The 17,804-nt window shown below is 33.5% G+C and overlaps 1 protein-coding gene across 2 annotated transcripts in view; it reads left to right on the top strand.

Moving 5' to 3' along the window:
• DENND4C (DENN domain containing 4C) overlaps positions 1-17,804 on the top strand; it is a 128,636-nt gene that overhangs the window by 34,587 nt on the left and 76,245 nt on the right. For both annotated transcript variants that reach the window (XM_082843594.1, XM_082843593.1), the window contains exons 3-9: positions 6,818-7,070; positions 8,003-8,072; positions 9,992-10,161; positions 12,963-13,201; positions 14,767-14,833; positions 15,880-15,938; positions 16,822-16,966. In XM_082843594.1, coding sequence (XP_082699720.1) covers positions 6,818-7,070; positions 8,003-8,072; positions 9,992-10,161; positions 12,963-13,201; positions 14,767-14,833; positions 15,880-15,938; positions 16,822-16,966 — 1,003 coding nt within the window. The remainder of the gene's footprint in view (positions 1-6,817; positions 7,071-8,002; positions 8,073-9,991; positions 10,162-12,962; positions 13,202-14,766; positions 14,834-15,879; positions 15,939-16,821; positions 16,967-17,804) is intronic.

Genomic DNA, 17,804 nt, shown 5'->3' on the forward strand with positions numbered 1-17,804 from the left:
TAGCCATGGGTTTTTCATAAATGCTATTTATCATGTTAAGGAAGGTCCCTTCTATTGCTGGTTTTATGAGGGCTTTTACCATAAAAATGTGTTGGGTTTTGTCAATTGCCTCTTCTTTTTTAATTGATATGATCATGTGGATTTTCCCTTCATTTTATTAATGTGATGTATTACATCGTTTGCGTTTCTTAACATTGAGTCCCTCTTTTAATGTAACCATAATACCACACCTAAAAAATGATTAATTCTTGAATATCATCATATATCCAAATTACCCTGATTGGCCAACGAAATGGTTTTGTTTAAAGAGTTGGTTGCTGGTGGTTCTGTTCATAGTTGTTCTGATATTAAGAACGGTAGTGAGCTGCTACATTTGACCACCACTTGTTTTGCTCATCATTTCCTTTACTGTTCCAACAGAGCTCTGGTGAAATTGTCCCAAGGTCCTCATTATGTTCAAATTTCCAAAGCCAAAGGATGTTTTGCCCTTATCTTACTTTACTTTAACTCCTTTAGTATAGTACATATCACCCTATTTAGCGTCTACAGTTTTCCTTCAAGTCAGTACAGTTGCAGTGGGGGTCATACAACTTTATAAGATTAGTGGACATAAGAGCCAGTTTAGAAAGGATGGAGCATGATTGGGAATTGGAGTTATAGAGGCTTCTTTTTGAAAGCGTGACTTTAAGAGAAAGAGAAGATAGTTATGGGCCTTGCTATTTTGTCATGGTCCAGTATTGTCCATAGGGCCTGTGAGTGTGTTAGAGAGTCAGAATCTCAGGCACTGCCCTAGATCTACTGAATCTGTATTTTAATGAAATCCCCAGCAGCAATGGTTTAGGATACCTGGAAGGTGAGGGGAAACAGAGTCCAGGGCTATTTTTTAACATTTCTCCCAGGAGAGAACCTTGAACATCTTTATATTGAAGGGAAGAAACCAATGGAGAAGGAAGGGTTGAAAATATAGGACTGAGAGGTTTTACTGTCAGTTCTTTTATTTTCTCTGTGGTTTTCTTAAGAAGATAGGTAATATCCATAATAGGATGGGTATAGGATAAAAGTTTGATAATATTCATGTCAGTTGAAGGGAAACCAGCCCCAGGGACTTACTTGTGTTCCAGCCCTCACTGTTCTCTCTGTTAGCCATCCTTTAAAGGTTATCTGTTCACATCTTCATCCCCAGACCTCCCACCATATAGTTGTAATTAAAAGGGTATAAGTCTCTGAAAGATTGTTGTTCCTTGTGATTCAGGGGCATAACTTAAAAATGATGACTTAGATAATCATACTTAGATGCTTTCAGGTTGCAAGCGGCTCTTTCATACATATCTTGCAGTTCCCTAAGGCTTCTAATTTCTGTTGACTGATCCAGGTTTGCTTGAGCGTGCGGTCGTCTTTTAGCTGATCATGGTGGTAAATTTTCTCTCCAGATCAAATAATTGTTAATATCTGGTGATTTGGTCTTTTCTCCCCTCTTTCCTCTCAATTAAGCATACTAGTGAGGTTTGGAAAAACCTGTTAGCCAGTATAAAGACAGGTACCCATCTCATTCAACTAAATATGAAACAGAGTTGTCAAACTTTTGATCTTTTGGACTGTTGTATAAACAAGATGAGATATTTATAAAAATAACAGTTTTTTTTTTCCTGGAAAAGATGTTAAGTTACAATATGTAAGATCTGATATTCCCTCATAATTTCAAATACTCCATAAAGTGTAATTTAATCAGGTCACCATATTATTGTATATGTCAGATGTGTTTTTTGAGATAAAGAATCACAGACTATACAAAGTTTTTATCTTCCTTCACTTATCAGATTGATTGACTTTCATATGAATTCTTTTTTCCAGCACTTTTGGTTTTTGAAAAATTTCAAACATACGGAAAAGTTAACAGAAATTGTAATAAACACCAGTATCCTTTTCTCCTAAATGGTAAACTGTAGTATAATGAACAATATGCTGTCCATCTAGATTCAACAAATTAACATTTTCCAATATTTTTGTTAAACTGAAGCTATCATAACAATTCTCCTATGAATACTTCACCATTCATCCCTTAAGACATGTTCCTAATGACCATGGTATATAGAAAATTAATAATTCCATCATATTTTTCAGTATCCACTCCCTAGCCAAATATTTGCAGTCGTCTCAAGAATGTTTATTTATAGCTTAAAAAAAAAATCCAGGATCCTGTCGTGGCTTACCTGTTGTATTTGGTTATTGTACCTCTTTAGTCTGTTTATCTAGAACATTCCCCAACATTTTTCTGTGATATATAGGCATTTTGAAGAGTCTGGGCCACTTGTTTTATAGAATGCCCTACATTCTAGATTTATCTGATTGTTTCCTCATCATTTAACTTGTTCCTTTATTGTCAGTATTTCCTGTAAACTGGTGTTAGGTTTAAAGTCTGGGTTAAATGTACATTAAATATTTTTGGCAAGAATACTTACAGGTAGCGCTAGCATCAGAAAAGCATGTAGTGACAGATTGTCCCATAATTAGTGATGCTAAGTTCAGTCACTTGGTTAAAATGGTTAATGGCTTGCTATCTATTGTAAAGGCATTTTTATTTTTTCTGTTATTTAAGTAATTTGTGGAGTTGTGGGCATTGTTTAAATATCTTGTCCCCTAACACCTTTTCACTTACTGTTTCCATTGGTCATTGCCTGAATTAGATCTTGTATGGGGGGATGTAAAATGAGACTTTTCTAACACTGTCATTTAAAAACTACATTTTTAATTGGCATTTTATCATAATGAAGAGCTTTCCTATTCTCTTGGCCTCATTTTTTTTTTTTTTAATGTGGTACTTGGGCCTCTCACTATTGTGGCCTCTCCCGTTGCGGAGCACAGACTCCGGACGCGCAGGCTCAGGGGCCATGGCTTACGGGCCTAGCCGCTCCGCGGTACGTGGGATCTTCCCAGACTGGGGCGCAAACCCATGTCCCCTGCATTGGCAGGTGGACTCTCAACCACTGCGCCACCAGGGAAGCCCGTCATTTTTTTTAATGAGACAGATTTTAAAATTTTCTTTGAGTATAATTGAGGAACTGAATTTTAATTTATTCCGTTTGATAAAAATCAATTGCAATCCTTATTCTTTTTGCCCAAATGGTCCCAGGTTTGGCCAGTGGGAGCCCTTTCCGGCTGACTGCTATGTCAATCAAAATTTGGAGCTATGTGTATTCATTGTTACTGAGGTGTCTATTTTTTATATAAATAAATATTTATATAAATCATGAGTTCATACTCATATTTCAACTTCAAATTTTAACATTAAAATCTTACTGAACTCATTTTGGATTTTATCTTGTTTCTCTTAGCTGAAAATCTTGGTTTCTAAATCATAAATACGTTACTTATTTATCTTATTTACATAAGGTAATCTCAAGTTATAGTATCAGTTTTACTACCAATAGTAATTCTGTTACTGAGTTCCTTGTCCTTAGAATAAAACCCATTAAACATTTACAGAGTACTGTGTTAAAAAATTATACGAAATAGTTTTTCTATGTGGTTATATTACCAATTTGCTATGCAGTTAGGTTCATTTGTTCCTTTTTGTGTTTCATTTGTTTTAAAATTCTTTTAATATGGAAAATATTGTTGCGGTTCAAAACACATAAAAAGATATATTTAGAGAAGTATTGCTTCAGTTTCTGTTTCCTCTACTCCTTTCTCTATACTTTCTGCCCTCCCCTCCCCTGTTGTTTTGTTTCTGATTTATCCTTTCAATGTGTGTTTTTACAGAAATAAACACATATGTGTGTATAGTTTTATTTCTTCCTCTTAAACAAAATGCAGATACTATGTACACTATTTTATACTCTGTTTTTTCACCTAACACCATCTCCTGGGAACCACTCCATTTCTGAAAATGGAGATCTTTCTCACTCTTTTTTTTTAAATTTTTTTTATAGCTTTGTAACACTTATTTGTGTGGATGTATCATACTTTATTCAGCCAGCCTCTATTGATGGACATTTGGGTTCTTTCCTATCTTGTGCCCTTAAAGAATGCTTTGGTGAATAATGTTGTGCATATGTTGTTACATATTTGTGGAGTTATAATTTTCAGGTAGATCCTAGAAAGGAATTGCTGGGTTAAAAGATACATACATGCATAATTTTGTTAAATGTTACCAAGTTTCCCTCCATTGTGATTGTGCCATTTTATCCTACCATCATCACTGTATGTGAGTGCTTCTTTCCCCACAATGCCATCAACAAAGTATGTGATAAGATTTTTGAGTTTTTGTCAGTCTCACAGTAGAGAAATGGTATGTCAGAATAATTTTAATGAGGTTAAGTATTTCTTCAGTGTTTAAGGACCGTTTTTTCTTTTGTGAACTGTTAATGTCTTTTGGCATTAACTGTTTGTTAATGTCTTTTTTAAAAACAGGTTTTTGATTAATTTATTCTTTTAAAATTCAGGATAGTGGTTTTCCTTAATGATATAGTGATTGGAAGGGAGAATAATGAGAACCACTGGTGATTGTCTGTTTTTTGGTCTGGAGCTGTTTATACCGGTTTGTACACTTTATGCCAATAAACTGAGCAATATGCTTAAGTAAAAAAATAAAATAAAATAAAAACAGGTTTTTGGTCTTCTTCTTGTTTTTTTTAAATGAGATTTTTATGTGTTAGGAAGATGAACTTTTTGTAAAAGAGTCATCAGATGTTTTCTCTAAGTTTATTAATTTGTCTTTTTTTTAAATTGAAGTATAGTTGACTTACACTGTTATGTTAATTTATAAGGTATACAGTGTAGTGATTGAATATTTATAGATTATACTCCATATAAAGTTATAAAATATTGATTATATTCCCTGTGCTGTACATTACAGACTTGTAACTTATTACAAGTAGTTTATATCTCTTAATCCCTTTTACCTATTTTGCCCCTTCTCCATTCCTCTCCCCTTATAATTTGTCTTTTGACTTGGTTTACAGCGTTATTTTGTCATGTAAAGTTTATTTTATGAAGTTTATTTTCTTACTCTTTTCTTTTATTGCCTCTAGATTTTGAGTCATAGTTACATTTTTCCTACTGCTAGGTTTTCTTTTAGTATGTTTTCATTCTTTACATTTACATATGTGATCCACTGGGAGCCCTTATTGTGTATAGTGTGAACTACAGATAGAATTTTGTTTGTTTATTTTTCCCAAGTGGCAATTTGCTTATTCAAGCACCGCTTATTAAATTAAAAAGTCCATCTTTCCCTCAGTGTATTGAGGTGTCACCTTTATCATATACTAGATTTCTGTTCATTGTTCTTTCTATTTACTCATTTGCCAATACTATTTTGATTTAAATATGGAGGCTATTATAGTGTTATATTTAGCTGGGCTTTAACAACTTCATTGAGCTATAATTCACATATCGTACAATTCAGCCATCTAAAGTGTACAATTAAATGGTCTTTAGTATATTCACAGAGTTGTGTAGCCACAGTCCATTTTAGAACATTTTCATCACTCTGAAAAGAAACCTTATACCCTTAGCAGTCACTCTCCAATACTCTTTCCTACTCTCTAGTCCTAGGCAACTACTAAATTACTTTCTGTCTCTATAGATATACCTGTTCTGGACATTTCATGTAAATGCAGTCATACTATATGTGGTCTTTTTTGTCTGGCTTTTTTCACTTAATATGTTTACAAGGTTCATCCATGTTGTACCATGTATCAGAACTTCTTTGTTTTTATTGATCCATGATATTGTTACATGGCTATACTACAATCTACATATCCATTTATTAGTTGATGGACATTTGATTGTTTCCACTTTTTGGCTGTTGTGGATAATGATGTTATAAGCATTTGTGTACCAGTGTTTGCATAGATGTGTTTTCTTTTCTCTTGTGTATATACTGAGAAGAATCTATGTTTATTTTTCCTCTTGGGTCATGTGGAAAATCTATGTTTAACCCATTGAGGAACTGTCAGACTGTTTTGCAGAGCTGTTGATTTCCACCAGCATTGTATGAGGATTCCAATTTTTCTGACACTTGTTATTATCTGCTTTTTTATTCTAGCCATTCCCATGAATGTGAAGTGGTATCTCATCGTGGTTTGATTTGTAGTTCCCTAATGGCTAATAGTATGTTCAAGATCTTTTTATGTGCTTTCGGACATTTGTATATCCTCTTTGGACAAATGTCTATTTAGATTCTTTGCCCATTAAAAACAAAGAAGGTGTTTTATTTTATTTTATTTTATTATTTATTTATGTTTTGCGGTACGCAGGCCTCTCACTGTTGTGGCCCCTCCCGTTGCGGAGCACAGGCTCTGGACGTGCAGGCTCAGCGGCCATGGCTCACGGGCCCAGCCGCTTCACGGCATGTGGGATCCTCCCGGACTGGGGCACGAACCCTTGTCCCCTGCCTCGGCAGGCGGACTCTCAACCACTGCGCCACCAGGGAAGCCCAGTCAGGGGATTTTTAAAGGTGAAATTTTGACAGGAATTATGAAGGTAAATTTTGTGAAAACACCTGAATACTAGATAAAACTTCTGAGAATTGACCTGAGGATGATTGTGGTATTGCCCCTTTTTTGTTTCATATGTTTCTTGTAATCAATAAAATCAAGTTGTTTGATCCTTACACTTCTAAAATTGTATTCTAGCTGTTGAAAAATAGTAGGAGATTTATATTTCCCAAAGTAATTATTTTAGTTTTGGTTTGCAGTTAACATTTGGGAAACAAAAGGGGAGACCAAAAAAATTTATTTTGTTCTCAAGGAGAAAACTAGCCTTAACCTGACATATGTTAACTTATGTATTTATTTCTTCCCTCCCTGCCATGCAGAGTTTTATATGATGGGAAAGAAAGACTAATTCCAGGATGTGAAGTGATCCAAGCCACACCCTATGGTCGCTGTGCCAATGTCAACAATAGTTCAACTACTTCACAAAGAATCTTTATCACTTATCGAAGGGCTCCTCTAATTCGACCCCAGAATTCGTTGGCTGTAACTGATATCTGTGTTATCGTAACCAGCAAGGGAGAAACCCCTCCTCATACCTTCTGCAAAGTTGACAAAAACTTAAACTGCGGAATGGTAAGAATAAAGTTTCATTTCCAAAATTTCATATGAAAATTTTAAAAAATTTTTTTGGACTTCTCTTTATTATTGGGCTTATTATTTACTCTCAGTTTATATTGTCATGAATTTTTTATTACTTTTAGCTCTCTAATTTTTATGGTTCATAATAACTTAAAAAAATCCTTAGCTACCTGATGTTTTAGAATAATTTCATCCAGAAAATAGATGCTTAAAGTCAGGGATTTTTTTTTTTTTGATATGTACTAATACATTACACTAATATACAGGTTTTGTTAGCTTTTGGGTTTTAGTGGTGTCTTCAAGGACAATTACAGGGAGATTGGGTCAAGACACCCTTTATATTTATTTATTTTAAATATTGTAGTTTTTGTATTTATTTTAAAAGGGCTCTACTGAAGAAGAAAATGCAACATATACATTGGATTTATAGTTTTATGACACTAAAGTTTACTGTTGGGTTATGTTTATTTTGAAAAACAACTTAAAGGAAATTAATATTAGCTTAAATGAGGTATAGGCAGAGATGACCCATGCACCCAAGGCTATTAGTCAAGACAGGTTTGCCTCTGGAGATAATGACTTCATAGCATCTAGTGACCCCAGTCTTCCCTAGTTTGGGCTCAGCACCCACGTTTTGTGCTCTTTCTTTCAAATAGAGGCAGCCTCTGCATGATTACAGAATTGTAAAATTTTTGAAACAAGCTTTGCATCAGTTTAATTTTTGTGGCAATGTTTTTTTATTCCTTTTCTTCTAGTGTTTTCAGTTTCATGTTTTGCTATATTGTATACTATATATAGTCTGTTTGATAAACATGTTTTAAATAGACTTCTTTGAGGAAATAATCAAAATCTTTAGAAGACATTCAACAAAATCAATTTATTATCACTCTTTTGTCTTTTTTTTAAACCTAATTTATATTTTACAGTGGGGTTCCAGTGTGTTTCTGTGTTATAAGAAGTCTGTGCCTGCTTCTAATGCAATAGCATATAAAGCTGGTGAGTAAATGAGAAAAAAAAGGTCTCTGTATTGTTGCACACTAACATTTGGTTAGAAGAGACAGTGTATGCTCCCTTATACAGTTTGTGGAATTGATCTATTCATAAATTGAATTATCTGTAACTTTAGCATGTAAAGGCATAAGTTTTCCTAAATACATTACATACTACAAGATACATTAGTATTACCCCCCACCAATAAAAATATACTGTTAATTAAATGGAAAATTTTATTCCAAACAAGCATTTGTGGAATAAACATTCAATTTTAGTCTACACTAATAGATTTAATAGTTGAGTGGAAAATATTTACTCTCTGACCTTTTATATTTTGGCAGTCAGAAAGGTGTCAAACTACATCTTTACTTCTTATATATTTCCTTCTCTTATCTCTGTGTGTCTGATTTGAAACCACATGTTACTTGCCATGAAAGGTGGAGTTGCTTCCTTTCTCCCTTGTTGCAAAGAATCAGCTATATGGAAGAGAGGAGGGCCTGAGAACCTTTTCTGCCATGAAGTGTTTGAGAAATCTATCGCCACATTCTTAACTGCACAGTAAAGTGTCAAGGGCTGTAAAGATTTAAGTGTGACCTCTTCATCCCACTGGTATGGTGGGATAAAAACTGAAAATACAGGTATGCTCCAGTTGTAAATAGAAGAGATACTGGAATACTTCTTTGTGAAAAGAAGCAGTGTCAATTACTTTTTATTGTGCACAATTTTTGGAATAAAGTTTTACTTCAGGGAAGTCAGGCAAATCCATATATGAGAAATCTTAATTGTCCTCATAAAGACATTCATACTAATGTATCAAACCATTTAATATAAAAATAAAGGCAACAATTAACAGTTATAAATTTCAGTATCACTTTAAAATGTAATACTGTTAATATTGCTGTAATATGTTGATTATATATGATTTACTTAGAAGTTTTTTTTTCTTTTTGGTGGTGAGAAAGTGTCACTTAAAGAAAACGTATAGAAACAAGTTTTGTGAAGGTGTTCAGGTATTTGATATAAGACATATTTTAGAATAAAGAATTTTGTAGACTGAATTTGGACTCAAAATTCTGCTACTGACTTTCAAGTGTTTAAACTAGAGGTGGTCTGTGTATTAGAGATATTAGAGGCTAATGAATTGATGCCATGTAGCTACTTTATTCTGAAGGGTCTTTGTTATGCTTCTCAGAGTGCCCCCTGCTCCTGCTTCCTTGATCTCGCAAACTCTGTACAGAAACAAGAGTTTCTGTCTCATTTACTTTTCATGTTACATTCATTTTACACTGCTGCTCTCTCAAGAAAAGTTTAGGGGCTGTGATAATTTCTGCTGCCTTGGCATTATTTCATAACACTTGTCCCTTCCCTGAATTTTTTTTTCTCCCCACAGAAGACTAACTGAAATAGTTGATAAATTTCCCTGTATGTTTCTTGCATTCTCTAAGATGTTGGCAGTATGTAGGGAAAATACATTAAGATTAATGATCCTGTTGAATAGAGTTTTAACTAGTATATTTAATACATTTTAATTTTACAGTGAACTTTAAGTCCATGGGTAAAAATAAATGGTAAATTTGTTATTTATTTTAATTACTGATATGGCAAGAGAAAAATTGATCTTGAAATTTCACACAAATATTTCTGTAGAATGTGCTATTAAAATATCCTACTAATATGTAATATGTAAAACATCCTATTAATACGTATCCTATTAATATGTAATTAGTAACTATTTAAAAAAAATTATCGGGAGTTCCCTGGCAGTCCAGTGGTTAGGACTTGGCGCTTTCACTGCCGTGAGCCCGGGTTCAATCCCTGGTCACGGAACTAAGATCCTGTAAGCCGTGTAGCACAGCCAAAGAATAAAAAATAAAAAAATAATAAATAGATAAATAAGTATCATTATGTCCTTTCTCCAATAGGTTTAATTTTTAGGTATCCAGAAGAGGACTATGAGTCATTTCCGCTCTCGGAATCTGTCCCTCTCTTCTGCCTTCCGATGGGAGCTACGATTGAATGTTGGGATCCCCAAAGCAAATACCCGCTTCCAGTTTTTTCAACTTTTGTCCTCACAGGCTCTTCTGCTGAAAAGGTATATTTTTTCCTCTTTTATTAAACCTATTTTGTCCATGTTTTTAACCCATAAAATGATTAATATAAGGTTAATGTGAATGTTAGGATTATTTGGACACAATACATTTCTGTTTACATTTGTACTTCAATGCCCAAAGTGAGAAGTCTACATGAAAATTGGGATCAGGATGCTGATACCCCTTGAGTGTCTACAGGAGCACATATAAAGTCTCTGGAGAGATACCCTCAAAACCCAGGCTTCAAGATGAGATGCTAGTGAAAGTTAGAAGACATAGGTACCATAGGAAGAATCAATAAGACACAGAGCTGTATTACACCCTTAAGATATTGAAATGATAGAATAACAATATCAAAGATATTATAAATTGAATATATAATTGAAATTATTCAAGACCTAATAGAGGGACTCAGAACATCAAGGAAAGAACAGGATATTTTAAAAAATGAGTAGACAGGTTGGAAAAAGAATCAAATGTCTAGAAATGAAAATATCCATAAAATTAAAAATGTAATGAATGGTTTAAACAGCAGAGAAGTCATACATGAAGGAAGAATTAATGAACTGGAAAATAGGTTATCTTGAAAGTGGCACAGGAATACATAAAATATAAAAGGAGTTTAAAAATGCAGAGGATAGAATCAGATGGACCAACAGATATTTAATGAACCCCAGAAAGAGAGACTAGAAAAGGGAGAGACAGCATTTTAAGAGCTAGTGGTTGATTGAGAGTTTTCCATTGTTGATGAAAAATTGAGTTTTTCAGGTTAAAGATACACTCTGAATCTTCAGCAGAAAAAAAATAAAAGTATAAAACCACCTGTTTTCATATTATAGTAAAATGATAGAATACCAAAGACAAAAAACAACCAGAAAGAGAAGACATACTTACTTATAAAGGTATAACTATTAATTGATGGCTAATTTCTCAACAACAACAGTGAGGGTCATAAGACAAATAATACATTAAAATTGAGGGAGTAAGTGAAGATAGTTTAAACAGTATGCAGAAAGCGCTAGCCATAAAAGAAAAGATGAATAATAGGACCTCACTGGAGTTAAGGACATCTGTTCATTCAAAGGTACCATTAAGAAGGTGGAAAAGCAGGCCCCAGGCTGGGAGAAAGTAATGTGATACTGTAGGTGTTCCATAAGGGTCTTGTATTCAGAATATTTAAAGAACTTCTATATTGTCAGCAAGGATAAGAAATAACTCTGTGGCCCAACAGGTATACACCTGAGCATATCCCAAGAGAAATGAGTATATATATTCTCCAAAACACATGTATATTTATATACTTTATTGGTAATAGCCAAAAATTCAAAACATGTATAAACAGTAATAATAACATAGAATGATAATTTAAAATAAAAGAGATGGCAAAAAAGCAATATTAGGAAATAAAAAGTAAATAAAACTACTACAGATCTAGTAGAAATTTAAAAATTGAAAACTTTCTTAGGAAGTTTGATAGAATAGCCAATTTTATTGAAATGTGTAACTAACCAAGGCTGACTCTTGTGGAGCAAACAAAAATACATCTGTGTCCTCATTCTCCAGTCTTCAAGTTTACAGCCACTGTACTGAAGACAATAATTAAGGTTAAGTATCCAGCAGTGTCTGGAACATAGTAAAGTACTCACTAAATGGAAGGCCAGTACTATATTGACTGGATTGCTTACAAGTAAGCTAACTGTTTAGCTTAATAATCATTTATAGTTTCTTCCTTTGAAAGCAATAAATATAAATGAATATTGTAATATCTTCAAACACTTAAGCATTACCAAAGTTACTTTGACCAGTAGAGAACAACAAATCCTCATTGTGATGCTTTTGACATATTGCTTGTTAAGAACCCCAGAGATGACTTTGAAATAATTGTATCTGAGAGTGTTATTTGTATCTGTAAAGACAAGGGTTAATGTGATATAACAGACACACATATATATGACATATATACATACACATATGTATATAGTGACTAAACAGTTAAAAGATTTATAAAAGTATCACTTAGCCATTTCTAGAGCGTTTTCATCACTCTAAACAGAAGTTTCTTCCACTCCTATCCTATGTCTCTCTTTTCTACTGTCTGTCTCTACCAATTTGTCTATTCTAGGTAGCACATATAAATGGAATCATATAATATTTGTCTTTTTGTGTCTGGCTTATTTCACTTAGCGTAATGTTATCAAGGTTCATCCATGTTGCAGTATTTATCAGAATTTGATTCCTTGTTAAGGATGAATAATATTCTCTTGAGTGTATATATAGTCAGCCCACCATATCCAGGGATGCCCAACCTGTGGATCCGGAGGGCCGACTGTACTACATCATTTTATATAAGGGACTTGAGCATTCATGGATCTTGGTATCCGCTGGGGGTCCTGGAATCAACCCCCCTCGAATACTGAGGGATGACTATACTACATTTTGTCTATCTGTTCGTCTGTTGATGGACATTTGGGTTGTTTCTATCTTTTGGTTATTGTGAATAATGCTGTTATGAACACTGGTGTACAAATATTTGTTTGAGTCCCTGCTTTCAATTCTTTTGGGTATATACCTAGGAGTGAAATTGCTGGATCATAGGATAATTGTTTAACTTTTGGAGGAGCTGCCAAACTGTTTTCCCCCATAGCTGCACCATTTTACATTCCCATCAACAATGTTTGAGATTTTTTTTTTCATTTACCTGTCATATGCACTCTAAGCAAATACTTCTTTTGGAAAAAGAGAAAAAGAGAAATTACTTTTTAAAAACACTCAAATTTTACAATGGAATTTTTTTACTCTGTAGGTATATGGAGCTGCCATCCAGTTTTATGAACCTTACTCTCGAGAACTTCTAACAGAAAAACAGCTTATGCAGCTGGGCCTGTTGACACCTGTGGAGAGAAAAATGGTCTCCAAATCCATCAATTCAAACAAATGCATTTGTTTACTCTCACACTGGCCTTTTTTTGAAGCTTTTAGAAAATTTCTCATGTTTATCTACAAACTTTCTGTGTCTGGACCACATCCTCTTCCCATTGAAAAGTATGTATAATGATTTGAAGGATGTCTGGTGAAAAAATTGGATGTATATATGTACATTTCATTGTTTACCTGACTTCAAGCATCAGAGTTGAAAGGGAAGGAGAGTCACAGTCATTCTACTTTTTGCTTGCTCCCTTCTTCACCTGAATCATTGACTCTGAATTTAAAATTGAGGAGTGGTGGTGAGGATGACCAGATAAAAACCTTCTGAGAATTCAGCTGAGGAAGAAACATATATATACATTATATTGTATGTGTTCTTCCTACTCATTCTTAAATAACCAAGAGAAAAATAGCTGTTGTTGCACACACACCCCAACTATCCAAATGACCATTGCAAGTTAAACATCTCTAAACTGATGTAGAAATTAATGGTGTTAATTGATGTTAATTGATTAATTGATGTTAAAAGTAAGGTTTTGGTTTTAGCATTGATAGAACTCTACATGCTTTCCCTTTGATTTGTAATTCTCTTCATCATGGAAATGTTTTGTAAGCAAGAAAAATAGATGTGGAACCACTGTCATTTTAAAACCACATCTTTTCTGACTTCTAGTGGCATTTTGACTTGTTTATTATAGTAAATAACTCATGTATCCTGCTAACAAAGCAAGTCAAGATCTTTGGTGGAAATATGTTATACTGTGTGTAAACAGATTTTTCTTAAACTTTGCAAAATTTCACATTATAGCAAAAAGATTATCAGTGAAGCATACTAGTTTAGTGGATAAAAGGGGGCCAGTTACCTGTAGGTTTTAAAGTAATGCTGCTCAAAAATCAACTTTATAAAATAGTAAAAGTACTATGCAGAAACACATCAAAATTTGGTGTAGCAATATGGTTTCAGCTTTCTTGTTGTATTACTGGAATGACAGTCTAAGGGTTCATAATTCTAGATTTAACTTTCAGCTGTCAGATTAACTTAAAATTGATTGGAGTAAATTTAATGTTAATAATAAGTTAGCAGCCTTTTGAAAAATTAAGGTTCTATGAAATTTGTGAAAAAAAAATCAGTGTATATCATCAATTCTTTTTTTTCAGTTGAAGTAATACTTTGCATTTAGTGGCTCCTAAGAGCTCAAAACTTTGGAAAGACTTGAGTTATTATGTATAGGTGGAGAAATAGGACAAGTGATTTGCCCGAAGTTATAGTGTAAGAACTATATTAATTTAATTAATATTATGAGATTGAATTCTGTATTAGTTTTGATTCATTATATCACAGTTAGTTGCTCCCCATACTGATACTGATAACCAGGGCAATAAATGTTAGCTTCTTTCGTGAAAACTATATTCATGTTATTCTTATTTTCCTGGTGATAATAGGGTATATTAATCTGGACTTTTAATCAGGAAATACATTTTGCATTTTAGAAGTTGCATTCCACTCATAGTGGAATGAGTACATTTATTTACACTAAGTAAATGTATTTATTTATTTAGCTTAAGTTTTAGGTAAGTGGCTTTGTCAGGTCCAGGATGATGAATAATGGTATTTAAGATCTGTTAAAATTCATGAAGCATTTTAGAAAAGTAATTATCTTTATTTCAAAAATTTTTTCTAGGCACATTTCACACTTTATGCAAAACATCCCTTTTCCTTCACCACAAAGACCAAGAATCCTGGTACAGGTAATAAAAAACAGTATGTCTGAAGGGAGTGCTGCATATGTTCATTCCAGTCATTGCAGTGTGGGGGCTATGGTCCTTTTGGTTTGAGGCGGAGCAAGATGCATCCATGAAACCCTTGAATTCTCTGTATTTTATGTCTTTAGCTAATATTCTTTGGTACTGTTTTTTTGAATTTTGGGTATACAGAATTGGAATAATTACAATACTTGGTTCATGACATCATCATTGGTTCATGTGTGGCCTTTATGTAGCCGACTTTAATAATGTAAAACCCAAAATTATGTTGAGGGCATGTTTTTAACATTCGAGTGACTAATAAATATCAAATGTGAAATTGGTTATGGTTGGAAGGCGGAAGTGAAGCAGTCTATAATAGTGTTGTTAAAGGACCAGTTTCTTTTTATTTCCAGTCAGTGGCAGACCTATATAACTATATAGCTTGTGACGTAAGCAGCTTACCATATGAGATCAGTATAGACGTGAACAGGTCTATTCCCTGTCCAAAGACATGAGTTCACTGATAATGTACTTGGATATGAGAGCAGTGTCAGAGTGCCATGAAAGTTTCTAAATCACTTTCTCTCTATTTATATACTGTTCTTCCTGGACCAATAACAGTTTGCAGACTGATCTATAGAGGCAAGCTATTTAAACATTTTTTTCTAAGATGGTTATTAACATTATATGTGTTAGTCAAATATTGTTAATCTTGAATGTATTTCAGTTCAGCAAATATTAATATATATTAAGCAATTGCCAAATAGAGAGTAAATAAATTGGAGGCTTTTAAAAAGCAGTTATTCCATAATTTTTAAACAGCTGTATTTTAATCAGTTAACTGAATCAAAATTCAGTTGAATTAACCATTTAATTTTAAAGAACTATATACTTCTAAGTAAATAACAGCTATTGTTTTATGTTTTAGTACATGTTTCCAAAACTGTTTCAGTCTGCCTATTAAAACTGTTTTCCATTTTACCCTTGATCTAAATATTTAGGTTTCAAAATTGGCTTGGTTAATTTATCATTTTTTTTCTTTTTTTAAGCTATCAGTCCATGATGCGTTAATATTTTCACAACCAGTTTCTACACCTTTACCACTAAGGTAATTAATGGTATATAAAATAATACATTTGTTCACTTGGAGCAGAATGCTTTAAAATATTTTAAGGGTTAGTATAATAGAGTTGTGTTATCTTTACAAACTAAGAATAGCCTTAATGTTTCTAACTTTGATAGCTGGGGCCATTCAGCATTTTAAAAATGGAACACTTAAAGAAAGTTGCAAGATTGAATGTGGGGAATACCTCCCTTTTCCTCTCATCTCCCTTCCGCATATCCAGTTGCTTACTAAATGTTCAAGGTGAACTGATTTTACCTCCTAAAATGTCTTGAATCTATTGGCTTCTCTTCATCTGTGTCACTAGTCCAGGCTAGCATGATCTTTTACCTGGACTACTTCATTATGAGCCTCTTAATTGGCACTCTTTTGGTCTTGTCTTTCAGTTTTTTATCCACACTGCAGCCAGTGTTTCCTTCTGAGAATGCAAATATAAAATTGTTGGAGAATGCAAATATTTTTACTTTGGGCATAATCTCTTGTTGTTTTCATCCCTTCCTCTAATACGCTTTAGTCACAGTAGGTTTATTTCAATTTCTTGAACATGACAATTGCTTTTCCTTGCTTCAGGACCTTTGCAAATGTTGTCTCCCCACCAACCCCTACCTTCTTTCTTTAGAGCGCAGCTCAAATGGCTGTTCTTTAGGAAAATCTTTCCGATAAATGCCCTTGTTGCCAAAGGATGAGTTTGAATCATTCTCCTGTACCATCTTATTAAATTTGCTACTTTTCAGTGATAACTAAATCAGGACTTGAAATTAATATTAGATTTTCAATTTATTAATATTTAGGAAATAATTTAATAAGCAAATCTTAGCACCTTTTGGTGAAACAGTTCATAATCACCTCTTTTTCTCTCCTTTTCTAGTGGAGCCAACTTTAGCACCTTGTTAATGAATCTGGGTCCTGAGACTTGTGCAACACTGCTGCTCTTTGTTTTACTTGAGAGCAAGATTTTGCTGCATTCTCTTAGGCCAGCTGTGTTGACTGGAGTAGCTGAAGCTGTTGTAGCTGTAAGTATAGAATTTTCTTTTTAGTGCAGAATTCTTGACAGAGAATTTTTACTCTAAAGGGAAATTTCCTTCAACCAAAGCTTTGAAATTACCACTAAATGTTTAACATAAATGTAGTAGGATGGCAAAGAGAAATACTAAATATAAAGAAAAAAAGTGATTTCTATTGAGAGAATTTCAATTTCTAATTTTTCATATTTTAGAGTTCTTCAGAGAATCTATATGATTACATAATAATAGAACTTGTGAATGAAGCTTACTTTATTAAATGAGAAGCTCTGGTCAATTTCAGCTGCCCTAAAATTGTGGACATGAATTACATGACTAATTTCTCCCAATTTTAACTTTTAATCATTGTGAGCCAGTAATGTATAGGAAAATCTAGGTGATTGTGAAATTGGATAATGTACAGATGTTTAGCTATTGTGAAAAGCATAAATAAAAGTTAAATCAAGTCCTGTTTTAAAACCTCTTGATGGCTTCCCATTGCAATTAGAAGGAGGTCTGATCATGTAGGGCTTTATAGGTCATAATATAGAATTTTGGATGTTCTATTTCTCTAACTCTATTTTCCATTATTTGTTTAAAATAGCTGACTCTCCTCTCTTCCCTTCCCCATTTTACTCTCATGGAAGTAAGGACCTTTTTTAGGTCTCTTTTTTACTCCTGTGTCCTCAGCATTTATCACAGTTAAATAGCATGGAGTAAACACTCAATAAATACTTGTTAAATCAACAAATGGGGTATGTCTCCAAGTTATTAATCTTGTCAGAGAAATGCTGCTAGGACTGAAAACAGTAATAACCATTTGAGATGGTTTTTGGGGGGCAAAGATCCT

This window comes from Leucopleurus acutus, assembly GCF_964270905.1.
Source record: "Leucopleurus acutus genome assembly, chromosome: 7".
Taxonomy (NCBI): domain Eukaryota; kingdom Metazoa; phylum Chordata; class Mammalia; order Artiodactyla; family Delphinidae; genus Leucopleurus; species Leucopleurus acutus.